This window comes from Vigna unguiculata, chromosome 7, assembly GCF_037176805.1.
Source record: "Vigna unguiculata cultivar grain cowpea cultivar isolate G323 ecotype 2 chromosome 7, ASM3717680v1, whole genome shotgun sequence".
Lineage (NCBI taxonomy): Eukaryota > Viridiplantae > Streptophyta > Magnoliopsida > Fabales > Fabaceae > Vigna > Vigna unguiculata.
In genome coordinates this window covers 3,440,092-3,457,646 of record NC_140798.1, presented here as the reverse complement: position 1 = coordinate 3,457,646, position 17,555 = coordinate 3,440,092, and the positions used below count along the sequence as shown (strand labels likewise).

The window sequence follows — 17,555 nt, the reverse complement described above, 5'->3', positions numbered from 1 at the left end:
TCCATTTTCTAAGTAAAAAATTTATATTCGTCATCATTTATTCTCATCTCATCACATTTTAGTCACATAATAGGTATATATCTGTGTTTATACCTTTTTTTTTATTGATTCAAGATTAAATTTTACAAAATAACACAAAAAAAAACGATATTATCATATATATATATATATATATATATATATATATATATATATATATATATATATATATATATATTCAATTTTTAAATATTTGTGAAAAAATTATATAAAATATTACACAATCCACACATATCTTGAAAACATTAATGAGATAAAGTTAAAATATATCTTTAAAAGTTATAAAAAGAAAATAAATATTTAAATTTTAAAATATTTCAAATATCTCTTTAGTTTTTTAAATATTGGTTTATACATTAATTAATAAAGATTACAATAAACTAATTAAATAAAATCACATAAAAAAGAATTAAGTTAATAATAATTTAAATTTAGACATAAATTTTCAACTTTTAAAATGTCATGATAATAACATTAAAATATTATATTATAATAAATAAAATGTATTTATATAATTATGGTGATAAAATTATATTTATGAATGAGTTAGAAAAAAATTATATAAAAAATAACTAAAAAAAGTAAAAATGATAAAATATGTATCCAATAAATAATTTGATAAATCATTGAGCAAAATTGCAGAAAGGATAAATATGAATAGTTTTATTAAGAATATGATAACACGTAGAACTAGTTGAATCGTTAAAACGTTAAGAGATAATGAAAATAATTTGAACCAAACAAAAAGTTCTACAAATAAAACAAAAGTTAATGGTCAAAAAAATTAAAAATATTTTATTTTTTAAAATTACCAAAAAAATAAAAGGTTTACACAATTAAACGTTTGAAATTAAGAAAGTTAAACATTTTCATGTGAAAACAAATGATAAATAAAATTCTAAAAAGAGTAAAAATAATATTCATTGTTTGAACACAATTATATAAATAGAAAATGTGTAATCAAGATTGTCATAATAGAAAATGTATATCAGAGAGGTGAGTGAATTTTTTAGAATTAGAATAAGTCAAATAATTAGAAGAGGAAAAGGAAACTTGTGTAGAAAAAAAAATTTAGAAAACTAAATACTAACAAATTAATATATATATATATATATATATATATATATAAAAGTTACCTGATAAATTATAAATATTTTAATAGTTTAAATTATAATATAATGAAAATGATATAAATATCAGGACAATTTATGGAAACATGAACAAAGCAAATAAATATATATTCATTTTAATCCCCGTGTCTAATTAAAAAATTAAATATTATCAATACCTAAATATATTTTTTATTCTTATAAAAAATATATGGAAAATGATTTTTTGACTACTAAATTTTGATAACTTTCTTATAACTTGATGTGTCATTTTTTAAGTGGTTTTTCATTTTTTCATTCTCAATATTCCAAAACCACTTAAAAGATGACATATCATGTTGTAAGAAAAAGTTATCAAAATTTAGTAGTCAAAATATCCAAAATATATTTAGGATCTTATAAACACCCAAATTTTGAGTCTTAAATTTTGATATATTATGCAAACACTCCTATAGAAGAGTTTTTTTTTTTTTTTTATCAACAAAGAATTAATAAATATAAATAGTAAAGTACTTATGGAGTGTTCTAACCCTTTAAAAAAACAAGACAACCCATTTCATAAGAGAGGCATGAGTATCTAAAATATGAACCATAAAAAACTATTAGAGGGTGAGCAAAACATGTATACATGCTCATAGCATATAGATTTGCCCATAAAACATATACACCTGCTCATAAAACATAGTCTATCCTAGATAAAAAAACAAAAAATAAAATAAAACAACATACATATCAAAAGGTAGCTAAATGATACACAAGGTACGAAGGTGACAATCGAATCTAAAGCCTATCACCATGTCCTGATTACCTTTCGAACAAGAGAAAGTGACCTTTTATAGTATTCAAAGATATACCCATGCATCACCCCTTAATGAGCCCCAACAAAATTGGATCACCTGTTATTCTTAAGAAGACAAAAGTTATCGAATCACAAAGATTTTAAGCACAAAGAAGGACATAAGTATATTATAAGAGAATTTAACATTACAATTTTGACGTTTTATCCAAACTCATGCAGTCACTTGAGCTGAACAAAAAATTTCCTCTAAACCTACCTTCCTTTGCTTAAAGATAACTTCATTCTGATGTTTCCAAACTTCTTCAACGATTACTAACTAGATATCTCTTCAAATCATATTTTGCTTTCTATAAAGATTAAAAGGGTGAAAATGTTGAAAGTTAATACTAGCTGGATTGTAATGCGGTGAACTTATTCCCAACTATCTCTCACACATATTTCACAACTTTTGATTTACACTGTATAAAGGTTTTATAAAACTCTCTGACTGAAATTTTGTAGTTTGTGAAACCTCTATGATGAAGATGTTACCATGTTTCTTGATTTTTTAAAATCACGAGTTTCTGTATCTAACAATAAGGATTATTATTGCTATAAAAATTAAAGATTAATGCGACGTGTTTTATTAATATAATAAATATATAATACATTATAATATATTCCAGATAACATAACTATAAATACTTTTCGTATGCAGTTCTCTTTTTTCTGAATTGCTTGACAGAAACCTTCGTAAAATATTTGTGTGAAAAACTAATTACTTAATGATTTATTTGGAGAAATACCCTTTTATTTGTAATAAATCACAGTATAATATGAATTGTTCAGGTAATACGTTATAATACGAATGATTTAATCTTTCTTGGGTATCACGTTTCAAGCAATAACAACATCTAAATAAAATTAGACTTGAGAGATAAAACATAGAACTTTTTTCTGCGATAAAATAATATTACAGACCTAAATAAGTCTGTTATACATGAGAAATATTTTTGAAAAAGAAAGAGATGATTGTACATGAATGTTAACCAATATTAAAGGACAAGTTGAATTTTTACTCTCTCAAAACTTAAACAAACACTGTTCACACGAACATCAAATTCTTACAAAAAGAAAAATATACCAAATAAACTCAAGAAAAACAAAAGTTAGAGAATAAGATCCTTGCAGTTTGATCTGATGAACTATAAAGAAGACGAGGATCCTTGGTGAGTTCGTGGCATGAGATCTTGAATTTTGTAAACTCTCTGTAACTTTGGTCTTGGAGGTTTAATCTGAACACTTATTTGTCCTGTTAGCAACGAGGGACAGTTATCAATCTCCCATATTGTTTCTATCAGATGTTGAATTTCTGGGTCCATCTCTGCATCTTCCCACGCTGCTTTTCTCTTCTTTGAACCATTCTCACCACTTTTTCTATCAACCCTAACTGCATCCTCTTTTCTTCTTCTTTCACATTTCATCCCTTCTTCACTCTTTCTACCATTACCATTCATCTTCTCCACTTTCTTTTCTCAACAACTCAATCCTTTCTTTTTTACACTTGTTTTTCTACCATTTTTACAACTCTCTACCCATTTATATATCACAAATGTTTAGAAGAGGATCATTTCACTCTTCAATATCTTCTTTCTTGATTTTCTTGTTTAATTATTAGAATATAATAATATCTTCTTTGATTTTGTAATCAAATAAGATTATCAATATCAGTATATTAATTAGGATACATATCTGAATTATTTATCAATTACATATTATATTTGATTTTTCAGATATATTAAAAAATCCTTAGCAAAATTCTAGACACTTACAGATATATTTGAAATGAGAAGGATATTGAAATGTAATGTGTATCTCTGAGTGACGTTTAACTCAAAATCCTTAGCAAAAGGATTGTTTTACAACTTTTGAAGTATTGTGATTTTTTTATGTTGATATTTCTTGATTAATTATCTTAATATTAAATTTTTAATATTTATAATTTTATAATATATTTTGAACTTCCTAGTAAAATTGTAAAATGCACTTTTTGGAAAAAACATTATGAAATTAGAAACACAACTTAGTTAAAGAGAATACAAATATTTAATTATCTTAATGTGGTGACAACCAATAAAAGGTACAAGACGTTTGATCTGATCTCTCACTACTAAAAACATTCACATTTCATATCACTTTTATTTTAATCTTTTTTTTAAGAAATACTTATAAATTTTGTTATGAAAAAATATTTGTAGGAAATTACAGTCAATTTTTTTTTGTAAAATATTTTGTATAAAACATTTTTTACAACAAATTTTGTACTAAATAATTACTTACGAATAAATTACATGTCAATTAAGATTCTTAAAAAAAGACAAAAAAAAATCTTTTCTAACAAATTTTTTCAACAAATTACAAGAAAATTTTCATATAATATGAAAATTTTTAGTATTACGTGATTGTGTTCGTCCAACTCATCTAAAACATTAACAAGTGAGTTATTATTCCAAATAGACATTTATTTATTTTTTAAGTTAATTCTTCACTTTATGGTTCTTATTATTTAGTTATTAATATTATTATTTTTTAAATAAATTCACAGATTGCTTCAACAACAATGTGACGGGATTCTGTGGATGTCATCGATAATTTTCCTCTCTTGAAGATATTTTTAATTTCACATGGAATGAATTCTTTTTTTCAAATGACCCTGTTGATTTTTCGGAATCTTCTAAGAGAAAAAAATGAGCTAAATCCGTGGATACAGCCCTTATATTTTTTTATCTTAAGGATCATAGACTAATTCTAATGAATGCAATTCTAATTAATCGAACGTATTTCAATGAGTATTAACATGCATGAAACATGTTTAGAACTGTCAAAATACTTAGAATTCTCAAATTCATTGTTGAAACCAAGATTTAGCAGCAAATACATTAAACCAGTACACTAGGTTTTTAACAGTAAATGTGATTATGCATAAAATTGGTTCAGATGATATGAACATCTAAGCAAGTCTAAAAGAATGCGTGGAAGAACCATGAATATGTTGGTGAGTGGATGAAGATGATAAAAAAACGTGAATTGCCATTTGTTGTGTGTGAAGGTTTGTGATATGTACTTTACACAACATCGAGACTAGCTTACCAATCAACACTGAGAATGATTTCGACTCCTAAGTCCTTTATGTACACTACCCGTCAATGCAAAAGGCGGAGGAACTTATTTGTTTCTTTCCTCTTCATAACCAAGGAAAATGTTGCAGAAACCATTCCTATTTTAATCAAACATACAAGTAATATCATGATATAAATCAGAAAATAAAATGTAGTTTAAACTATATAAAAATAAGAGAAATGATATTTTAACAAATAAAAGTTTGACAAACTTGACAAAGTCCACGTGGCTTAAATTTTTATTTTTTTTTAAATATTCCTTCATGTTATCTATGCCAAAGTCATGAACTCCATTTTTCACTATTTATCTTCTCCATAACCCTGCATTACATTTTCCCTTTTTTGTACTCAAGAAAGAATCTAAATTAGAAGTACCACAAATACTCTACTTTTCAACTTTCCCTTTGAATTCGACCCCATCTTCCTTTCCTCACCACAAACTGTCTCTGCAACACTCTTACAATTCTTTCTCGATCCCTCGTCACTCTTCCTAACACCAAACACAAATTCCACACCACCACTCCTAATTCCCCCCATCAAATCTCCACCACACATTCAAAGGCGCAAAAGTGTTCTTGCTTCACTTCTCATCCTTTTTTATTTTGTTCTGTTTGGTTCAAAGTTCATTTCTCTCACTTTCTTCCCCATAAGTTTTGTTCTCTTTGGCTTCTCTTGTGTTTTGCATATGTTTCAGTTAGGGTTTATTGGATGGTTTTGTAGACGGCGTAAACTCGAACGACGGTGGGCTTTCGTTTATTGTGCGGGCTTTCATAGACATAAACATCCATGTATACACATTTGTAATTATTGATAGGATATATGATTTTATTATGGAACGTTCACTTATTAGCAATGCAGGATGAACTCGAAGCAATTAGAGAACACTTTTATGTTTGTGGATTTTGTATGCACAACGAATTTGTGTTTCATTAGTGTGATGTTGATATTGTTATTAGGCATTGATGAATTTGTATATTTACACTCTTTTGCAATGGTACAAATGTTAAATGTATATATAGAGGTTTTTTCAGTTAGATTGTGTGATTAGATATGTGTATAGACTTTATGGATAAATGTTATGTTTAATTGTATTTGTAGGAAGTTATATATTATATATATGAAAAAAAGTTGCACTACGTTTGCCACGTAAATAGTTTTTGTTTGGTGTCTAATACTTTAAGACTGCTTTATTAATTGGTCCAGCCCCTAGTTTGATTCATTTTATTGATTTTGTCTACAATATTTGTTTTAGTGATGTTGTTGTATTCCATGTCTAATTGGTTTCTGGTCTTGGTTTCTAATTTGGTGATTTAGTGTCATGTCTATTGTTGTATGCCATGTTTGTTTCTGTTTTTGAAAATATTTTGTACTATTTTTTCCATATGATTTGTGATTCACAGCATGGGGAAACTCACAACACTCTCAATTCTTATAGTTGAACATGGACATGTGACTCATGCCAAATGCAGTTTGAAATAGTGGGGCATCTTAATTTGGTTTAAGTGGTGTGCCAAATCATGAATTGTGTTTGCCACTTAACGAGAAGGTATGTGGTACTTAAAGATTAAAAAAAATTATACTCTTTTTTCCAAACCATTATTGATGTTCAGACTCAATCTTCCATGAATATGGTATCTTTGTAATTCATAACTAATTTTAGATGTCCCCAAAAGACGAGAAAATTTTATATGTCAAAGAAGTAACTCATCGTGGTGACATTTACAGGTTCCAAATGTGCAATGTAGTGGTTTTGCATGAAGAGGATGTACCCATACAACCAAACTTGTAAGTGGAGGAACTATGTATTATATGATTTCCAGTAGTATGATGTTGTGATGTTATCTTGAAATGGTTATCCTATGTTGGCATATATGATTGTGGGGTTATGGTCATGAAGTATATCCAAATGTGGGATGATAATCACATATATAATGGCAAAAGCATCCATGTATACACATTTGTAATTAGATTGACAATTATGTTTAATTTGAGGGTTTTATTTTTTTTCACTATATTGGACGTCCTAATGACTTCACCTAGTAACACTTCATAAACACCTACAAGAAATAAGGAACAATGCATTTGTGATTGGATTATGGACGAAGATAATCTCCACAAAGACTTTGTACTCAAGCATTTTACTTTTAATAGTCCTAGCCAATGATGCAAATAGTTTGTAGTCTCTGATAGTCTTGTGTTTTGGTAAAATGTTTATGTTTAATGCAACACAAGTTTTTCTTTGTTTATTGTAGTCGCTAATACATAATTGAGGATGATATTTGATATGGTTATTGCAATTGGATATTGTTGTTTATGAATTTATGGGAAAATATTCACTTTTGCGAAGTACTTAAATTGAATATAGTGTTCTACATTATTTATATTTGACAAAGTAAATACAAAATGTCACCCACCAACAATACATAATGAATATGAATATGTTTGACACTTAATTATTGGGTTTGTCACTTAATTACATTCTGTTTGGCATATAATTATTGAAAAGATTTTACAGTGTTTTTTACACATCATGTTAAAATAAAATAACAGGGAAACCCACACCCCACAACCTTTCCTGAATTTCACCATGCAGTTGTCATCCACCCCAAACACAGATTGAAATAGATAATGAAATTGAATGTTTGAACTATTGTTCAAAAAGTCTGACTATTTTTGCCACTTAAATACATTATGTTTGGTACGTAATTATTGGAAAGATTTTAGAGTATTTTTGGCAAATCATGTTAATTTCAAATCATGGAGAAACCCACACCCCCACAACCTTTCTTGAATTCCACATACATATATCAGCCACCCCAAACACAGACTGAAATAAATAGTGAAATTGAATATGTTTGACCTGTTGTGCAAAAAGTCTGATAGCATTGCACTTAAATACATTTTATTTGGTATATAATTATTGGAAAGACTTTAGTGTTTTTTTGCACATCATGTTAATATCAAATCATGGGGAAACCCACACACCACAACCTTTCTTGAATTCCACATGCAGCTATCACTCACCCCAAATACGTTTTCAACTATATTGTCAATCGGAATTAGTTTAATGTGCTATGTAAAAACTATTACAACGTTTGTCACTTAAGTACATTGTGTTTTTGACATATAGGTATTACAAATATAAATTCCTGGATAAAGGTATGCCACTGTAACATGACGGAAATAAACTTTGAACAAAAAGAACAAAGAAAAAAAAAGATGAGAAGGGAAACAAGTACAACTTTGTGTTTATGAATGTGTGGTGGAGTCCGTTAGGGATTTGAAGGGGAAATTGTGAGTGATGGTGTGGAATTTGTGTTTGGTGTTAGGAAGAGTGACGAGGGATCGAGAAAGAACGGTAAGAATGTTGCGGAGACAGTTTTTGGTGAGGGAAGGAAGGTGGGGTCGAATTCAGAAGGAAAGTTGAAAAGTAGGGTGTTTGGTTTTGGTGCTTCTAGAAATAATTTGGATTCTGGCTTGAGTACAGGAAAAGGGAAATGTAATGCGGAGTTGGGGAATTCGAGTGCGACGAAGGAGTGTAAATATGAATGCACGGTGGAGAAGATGAATGGTGTGAAATGAGATTCATGACTTGACATAAATAACATTGAAGAATATTTAAAAATAAATAAATATAAGCCACTTGAACTTTCTCAAGTTTGTAAAAGTTTTGTTTGTTAAAACATCATGGCAAAGTACAGGCCACAAAAATTACCAATGTTGTTCTTTTACAGTGTCGCTTTTCATGAGACTCTTAATTATGGTGGCACTGATATCTCGACCACATATTCATCTCACAATTGATGGGACATTACAATCAAGGTTCACCTCTCTTTCCGTGGGTACTCAATCTAAGGATCAAATTCATCTCCTTCACTTCAAATTTTATGGTTTTATTATGAGTGAATAGAATTATCCCACCTTTAAAAAATATTAGAAAAAATATATATTAAAAGTTAAATATTAAATCTTTAAATCAATATATGTTGCTTGCTTAATATGGTCAGCCACAGGTCAACTTTAATAACATTTGAATGAAGCATATTTTATTCTTTTGGCAAATCAGTATGTATTGATCATTACATACCAATTTTTCAGAGGGAATGACAGAGAATAAAAGATACTCCATTAAGTTGATCATTGTAGTTGACTAGTGAAAGATCTTATCATACAAGCAACACCCCGACTAAAGTGTTAGTGAAGTGGTAACATTTATATTGATTTAAAGTTTTAGTATTTAACTTCTTTTTCTAATATTTTTTTAGGTGGGATAAAGCTTCTTAGCCTTTCCTATTTAAGGATAAAACCATAAAATTTAAAGTGAAGGAGTCTTGACGACTTCAAAATCAAATTCATGTAAACTCGTGATGACTTTTGTGTAAATAGATAAAAGATGAAGTTATCCAGACTGATGATGACTTCTTTGTAAAAATTTTGAACTAAAGTTGTCAAGATACGTGATGACTTCCAATTGTGTTCAAGAAATAGGAAACCCTCATCGTTTATGACAATTTTACCTGAATGGAAGCCACTAGGATCGATGACGACTTCCCTTACACAAAAGTTACCGTGAATCATGACGACTTCGGTTCTAGACTTCTTTTTTGTTGGTGTGTTCTTGTGGCATGAAAACTAGTTTTGTTCATTTAATAAAGATGACGTGTAATTCATAATTTAAGATATTTATAGTAGTACATAATGAAGATGAAGTTCCCATACAATGACCACACAGAGACAATCTCGAAGGAAAAGTTGATAGAAATTGGCAAACCTATCATGAATGGTGGATTACAATGAAAATAACCGACACAATTTTGTCATTAAAAGAAAGGCCATTTCTGTAATAGTACACTATACATGCAACGGTACATCGAGCACACCATGCACTATATATCACCTTCAATGTAATCTTCCAATGACAAGGTCAGCTTAGTTTAAGATCATTATTTTTCATCAACCATCTTCATTTATCTTAATTAAATTACTATCATACCGCACAGGAGCCTTCTCAAGCCCATTCACAACCCTACCCTCACCATGTTAAGTTTTCTTCAGATTTTCTTCATCATCTATATCAATCTTTTGGTCAATCTTTTATGGACCAAAGTCAAATGTTCAAATTTGTGAACCTTCAACCTAACATCTCATCCCACACCCCCTTCCAATAAGTCCCTTCCAATTTTTTCCTTCTCAGTCAACCTGTGTTGCAAGTCCATCACAAATGTTTGTCACTTGAAGAGTGACACCACCATCTGCGCACAATCCTGGATCTTCATCAATGTCTCTTTATCCCCCAAGAATTCCTTTTCAAGAATCACAAAAATGTTGTTTATTTTCCTCTAACTGAACAGAGTGATGAAGATAACGAACCCTCCAACAATAACAAAGACAACCTAGGAAACCAAGAAGAAGACCAACATATGGCACTAGAGGTCATAGATAAATGTGTTTCAAGTATTATGTAATGTAAACTTTTGTGTATCTCATCAATACAAACTTATTTTTTTCAATCTCACTACTATCTTTCATTTATTTTTATTTTTTATTTCACCAACACATTAAATCTTTCTCATTATAAATTATGTTAATTATACTTCATCTTTGAAGGAACAAATAAAAAATTTGAACTAAAGTCACCAAGATGTGTGGTAACTTCTAATTGTGTTCGAGAAATAGGAAAACATCATGATTCAAGACGACTTTACCTGAACGAAAGTTGCTAGGAGTGGGGACGACTTTCCTTGCATAGATGTCGTCAAGAGTCATGACAATTTCTGTTTTGGACTTTTTTTAATTAGTGTGTTGTTATAGTGAGGTTTGTGGATGATTTGTTCCTCGAAAAATGAAGTGTATAATTAACATAATTTATAATGTGTTGGTAAAATAAAAAATTTAAATAAATGAATGGAAGTAGTAAGATTCAAATAAATAAGATTGTGTTGATGACGAGAGACAAAAGTTTATATTGTATAATAGTTGAAATACATTTATCTATGACCTTCAGTATCACATGTAAGTCTTTTTCTTGGTCTCTTAGTCATCTTTGTGGTTGTTGTTTGAAGGCTTTGTTATCCTCGTCACTCTGTTCAGTTTGAGGAAAGTGAACAACATTGTGATCCTTGAAAAAGTATTCTTGAGAGATAAAAAGACACTAATGAAAATTGAGGATTGTGATGGTGGTGTCATGCTTAAGGGGCAAACATATCTGAGGGACCCACAATAAAGGTTGAGTGAGAAGGAAAAAATGCACAATGAGGAAGGGGGTGTGGGATATAGGATGTTAGGTTGAGGTTGCACAAATTCGAACATTTGACTATGATCCATAGAAGACTGGCCAAAAGATTGATAGGGATGATAAAGAAGATCTGAAGAAAATCTAAGATAATGAGGGTAGGGCCGTGAAGGAGGTTGAGGAGGCTCTTGTGCAATACTCTAACCTAAATAGTGGCTTAATTAAGATTAGCGAAGATGGTTGATAATGAATTAAAACTAGTTGACCTCGTCGTCAAAAAATTGTAGAGAAGGTGGTATATAATAAATAGTGTATATAATGTACAGAGGATGTATGATGTACTATCAATCAAATGGTAATTTCCGGTGAATAAAGTTTCTTGAATGAAAAGATTGTGTCATTTCACATTGCAATCTACCATTCTTAATAGACTCGCAAAAGAAGTCCTCACCGGTCTCGACACTTATTTGTTTTTTTTTTTATTTACACATAAATCATCATGAACTGGTATTTCTTTTTTTCGTTCCATTTACGAAATAACGGGTCAAATAATCTGTCTCATGTACGTAAATCTACCATATATGTATGCTTCATATTCGTAGTAACATATACCATTTATTTATTCAGAACAAACGATAAACTAACCTTGCAAAGCTGTCTGAAGAGGCAGAGAACTCTCAACTTCTTTGGCAACGTTAGTGTTCCTCTCTGCAACAGCCTTGGACAAACCAAACCTCTGAAATAAACCAAAAGCGCACACTATGTAGGTTATAACAAGGAGGTGCACACAATTGTCGAGATAAGAAAGCTTAGGTTCAAATAAACACAAACCTTCTGAACTGTTTTCTTGAAGCAAGTTTTATGCTCATCCATAGAAGCACGAATAAACTCATCAATTAAAAAAGACACCAAAATGATCCACGTTCCTCATCATCGGCGCTTACCTCACAAAGACAACCACAGAACCACCAACTAACCACCATGGGCACCACCGCAAGCCACCAACTGCACCACTTCAGGGAGAGCTCGAGGGAACGCGAAACTCCCAGCGGCACCAAGGACACCACCACAACTAACAACATAAATAAACCACTCAACGATACATCCAAAGCTTCATCTACTTGTCTGCGTACACAGTCCACAATGGCAGGGAATCCGAATCTTTACTGTGCACGGAAAGGAATCGAATCTCTGCGTGCCATGCACAGTGAAACCTGACTAGCTGAGTGTCACGTTGCGTTGTTGTTGCTTGCAGAGAAAGAATGAAAGGCAATAATTTTATAATAGGACAAAACTGTGGGCTCTGGGGATCTAGAATCATCTAAACTGCTACAAAACATTGTTTTTACGAAAAACAATTAAATTAAAATGCAATTTTGTATTTAAGTTTTTTTTTTTCAAAATATATCTTTTTCTTTTAAACCCCCTCAAGAAATTTTTCTCATCTATGCCACCAAATCATTTTATTATTCATTAGCGAAAAAACACACACACACACACACATATATATATATATATATATATATATATATATATATATTTCCATTTTTATTACATTGAAATAATATAGTTTTATTATTAGTATTATTTTTAAATTTTCTTACTTTTAAGAGTAATTAATTAGAAAAATAAAAATAATATATATAATTTTGTAAGAATTGCATTAGAAAAAATATATATGTAGCTCTTATTTTTATTTAATTATTTTTAAATTAATAAAAATTATTCAATTATTTATTTTGTTAACTAAATATTCATGTAATGATATAGGTAATAAGGGATTTAGTTTTATAGAATCCAATTATAGCATTCATTAGTCCATTCCCCTCGTAGAAATGATGGGAATTAATTTTTTTAGAAAACTTAATTTTCAGGTGAGGAAATATATTATATGATTTTAAATATATTTTATATTTATAAAATTTAAAATATTAATTTTGGAGTATGAGATTCTTGTCATGAATTTATCTTTTTTAAATTAAAGGATTATTAGAAGAGGAAAATATATTTTAACTATCTTTATTCTCAAATTTTAAATGGCATGAAACTTAGAGCTATCAAAATGAGTTGGAATTTGCAAGACAATTCGGCTCACCGCGGGTTCGGATCGGGTTGGGTTGAAATTTTCTTACAAATTTCAATACAGGTTAATTTTTGACCCAGCTCACTCGGGTTGAACCCGTGGATTGGCTCACCAACCTGCAAATAAAGGATCAAACAATTATTTTTTGCTAAGTTAGACTTTGTATTTGGGTCATGTTAGGTTGTTTTCTTTTAGCCAACACATAGATCATTTGTATTTTTGTGATTTTGGTTTGTATTTGGATTATATTAAAGTTTATTTAGATTTTAATTAGAATTATAATCTAGTTTTGACTAAAAAAAATTATATTTTTTTCATTAAGTGAGCCCGTGAGTCAAACCCACCAACCCGCGGTGAGCCGGGTTGGGTTGGAATTTTTTTGGCTCGCTAATAAGTGAGCCGGGTTGGATTGACTCACTAAGTGATCAACCCGTGGTGAGTCGAGCTAGGTCAGGTCGGGTTACCCGTTTTGACAACTCTAAGGAAACTATCATAATTCTAAATTATATGGTTAAATATGTTTTTAGTATTTGAATTTTGATGCAAAATTGAAATTTGTCTCGGTGAGGAACTTTGATACATTTTGATCCTCAAACTTTAAAAATGAATGGATATAGTCATTTTAACCAAATTACGTTAAATCTTGTTTGTCGTGTCAAACGTGTTTTCTGGCTGAAGCGAAAAACATGTCAAACAGTGTAAACAACTCAAATGTTAGCATGTGAAAACGTGTCAAACGGTGTAAACGACTCAAGTTGTATACACCCACTACTTGAAATTCTCATATTACATGAGATTTTTCTCGCAAATTTGTTAAAAATTTTGTAAGAAAATACTTTTTTCTGTCATTTTTTCTAAGAATTTTAATTGGCAGGTAATTCCTACAAAATTATAAATTTGCAAGTATTTCCTACAAAATTTGTTGCGAAAAGTGTTTTATACAAAATATTTAGCAACAAAATTGGTAGCAATTTCTTGCAAATATTTTTTCACAACAAAATTTGTAAGTATTTCCTACAAAAAAATTTCAAAACAAAATTGACAGGAAATATGAGTTTTTTTACCAGTGATCGTTTGACAAGTTTTTGTGCTGACTTTTCTAAATCTTTTCACACTTCATAGAGAGATTGTTGGGTATCCAAGTATAAATCTAAGTCTCACATTAAGTAAATTGAGAAAGTTGAACATCATATAAGATTGAAGACCCATAAATTCATTGCCTTAAACTTTTTGGTTAAGATTGGTGTTAATCACTTATGTGTGGATTGGGCTCATGTGTAGATTGTGAGATAATGTAAATTGTTTTAGCCAACCAAAAAATGAATAAATCAAACAATTTAATGATCAAATAACATAAAAATAACATAAGGAGTGAATAGAAATAATCAAATACAAGACCTGAAAACTATTTTATTAATTGAAGATGTCAATACATCATTTTATCTATCTATCTATATATATATATATATATATATATATATATATATATATATATATATATATATATATATATATATATATATTTTGGCAGATCTTTTATGTGACAAAGCGGGGTGATGTCCCCCTCCCCCAATTTTTTCTATATTTTATGTAATTTTAAATATATTTTCTAAAACTTTTAATATTTTTAATATAATTTAATATTTTAAAATTTTTTATATATCTATATCTAAAGGAACTCCTTTTTTTGACATATTTACTTTTCAATTTTACCTTTTAAATATTTTTTAAAATAAAAATAATTATTTTATTAATATTATCTTTTAAGTGATCATTTGTTAAATTTAACCATTTTCTAGATTTGACTATTTTTTTTAAATTTAATCATTATTGATGAAAATTAATTATAGTAAAATTATAAAAAATATTTGTATTTAATTTTATAATTATAATTATAATAATGACAATAATTATAATTTTACTATTTTTTATTATCATAAAAAAAGTAAATACGATATTTTTACTAGTTTATATAAACATTTTAGGATTACTTTTTTTTTCATATTTTCGTTCAAAAATATCAAGTTGGTCATCCAATTTTTTTAATCTGAATTTGATCACGAATTTTGAATAAATGATGGAATTTGATCTTTTTAGTTCAGTTTTTTGAATCAAATCAAGGGTTTTTCATCAAATGATAGTTTGTTTTGTTGGTGTAATTATCATAATCTTAATGTCAATTTTGATGAAAAATTCTTGCTCTACTTTAAGAAATTTAACAAAATGATCAAATTACATCAATTTTTAAAAAATTGGGACCAAATTGAGACTAAAAAAAATAGAGAACCAATTTAACATTTTTGAACAAAAAATGAACCAAAAGAGTAATTCAACCAACATTTTGACACCTTAAAATTTTGGTTGAAGATCCGTCACTATATATATATATAATAAATAACTAAATGTGTTAGAGTCATTATATTATTAGTCAAAATGTGAAATTGATCTAATTATTTAAATCTATGGCTAAGAACATATACATGTCTCATGTCATCATATATTAAATGTGTAAATTCCAACAATATTCCAATATTCTAATTTGATGAAATGGTCAAATTAGAAATATTGAAATTAAGCAAGTAACTGAAGTTACAAATGGGGTTATAGTCTCCATCTGTGAGCACGATACATATTATTCATGTTCCTTTCTCTCCTCCTTATCAAAGAAAGAAAGAAAAAAATCAAGAGGGAACCTTCAGGTGCTCCATAGTTGGAAGACCATGTACTAATTTTTCCATCTATTGTTCTCACTAATCAGGTACACTTCCGCTTTTCGTCATTTGAGTATTGGGAAATATTTTATTATCTGAAGGGTTTATTGCTTTCATGTTTTAATAAACTAACAATTGGTATCATAACATTGTTAGTTTATGATTAATGTCCCTTAATTATGTGAAATCTCAATTATGAGTATATTGAGCCCTAATCAAGAAAATCCCCAATTCTGGTATTGCTCTAATCCCAAAGGAAGATTAAATATTTGGTCGGATTATATACACATATGTGATGGTAAATATATGATAATTATAAGGTTTTACTCTGTTGATGATACATCAATCTAAAGATGAGTTTGTTTTTTGACATGCTTTATTATCAATGTTTGATCATTACAACAATATACCACTAGCCTAGCAATTAATATTACTGTCAAGAGACTTAATATTAATGGTGCATTACATGTCTTGAGATGAGTTAGACCATTATTTGAATTTATTTATTCTTTTTAGGATGTGAGCTTAATTGTATTTCTTTAGTTCTAAATTCGGCTACAATTGCTTTTATATCTGCTAACCTGAACCCATTTTCGCATTTGGGAGTAAAACCCCAAAATTCTCGATGGTGCAATGCTGCCCTTTTGTCAATCTAGCGCTGCCCTTTCGTTTTCTATTTTGCAGGATGTTATGAGGCATCAAATAAGGAATATGATTGAGGAATTTTGTCACAGGGTTGTGCATTGTAAAGTAATTGAAATACCACTTAAGTTATATTGTGACAATAAATCAATTGTGTTGTACTCAAACAACAATAAGGTATAGAGTGAACAATTTTCAATAGAACAATAAGGGACATGATGACAAATCCTCTTACTAAGGGACTTCCACCCAAGGTCTTTCATAAGCATATTGCTCATATGAGTGTTTTATTGTTTTAAAAATCTTTGGTTTAGTGGGAGTTAGTCATTTTTACGTGTTTTGCGTTCTATGTTTGATTTTATGCATGCATACAATGTCTTTGGACATACTTTGGATATTATTCAGAAATTACACTCTGTATATTAAGGTTATTATATTAATCTTATTGAGATAAAGTAAGGACAAATTGAAAATAGATGTGTATAAATCATTTTCACATAATTTTCATGCTACATGTATCATGATGAGTCCATGTCATTTGGTTATGTCAGCATTAGTAATCATTGTTAGGTTTAGTTGCGACTAATGCAATTAAAACTGTTTTGGTTCTATATGCATGTGTAATCAATGGACGAGATATTTTGAGTATGCTCAAGCATATGATGGCAATTTTGAGCTCATAAAGGTCAACACATTTATAAATATTTATAAGAATATATACATATATATATATATATATAATAAATAATTAAATGTGTTAGGGTTATTATATTATTAGCCAA

The 17,555-nt window shown here is 29.0% G+C and overlaps 1 protein-coding gene and 1 long non-coding RNA gene across 2 annotated transcripts; one reads left to right on the top strand and one right to left on the bottom strand.

The window, feature by feature from the left end:
* Positions 1-4,996: 4,996 nt before the first annotated feature.
* On the bottom strand, positions 4,997-12,539 carry LOC114190119 (uncharacterized). The gene is made up of 5 exons (XM_028078888.2): positions 12,505-12,539; positions 12,315-12,409; positions 12,169-12,263; positions 11,983-12,073; positions 4,997-5,203 (listed from the first exon to the last, which is right to left on the bottom strand). Exons 1-5 carry the CDS (start codon positions 12,537-12,539, stop codon positions 5,130-5,132), a joined length of 390 nt encoding a protein of 129 aa, XP_027934689.1. The 3' UTR covers positions 4,997-5,129.
* Positions 5,371-7,117, top strand: LOC114191956 (uncharacterized). The gene is made up of 2 exons (XR_014996727.1): positions 5,371-6,651; positions 6,831-7,117. It is a non-coding gene; the product is annotated as an uncharacterized LOC114191956 (long non-coding RNA).
* Positions 12,540-17,555: the final 5,016 nt, after the last annotated feature.

What these genes read in the sequence shown, in the direction of transcription:
- LOC114190119 (XM_028078888.2), bottom strand. Translation starts at nt 12,539, where the DNA reads ATGGCACGCAGAGATTCGATTCCTTTCCGTGCACA. An exon ending in TTGCGGTGGTGCCCATGGTG is followed by an intron (nt 12,264 to 12,314) that starts GTTAGTTGGTGG and finishes GCCGATGATGAG; the next exon opens with GAACGTGGATCATTTTGGTG. An exon ending in TCAAGAAAACAGTTCAGAAG is followed by an intron (nt 12,074 to 12,168) that starts GTTTGTGTTTAT and finishes GGTTTATTTCAG; the next exon opens with AGGTTTGGTTTGTCCAAGGC.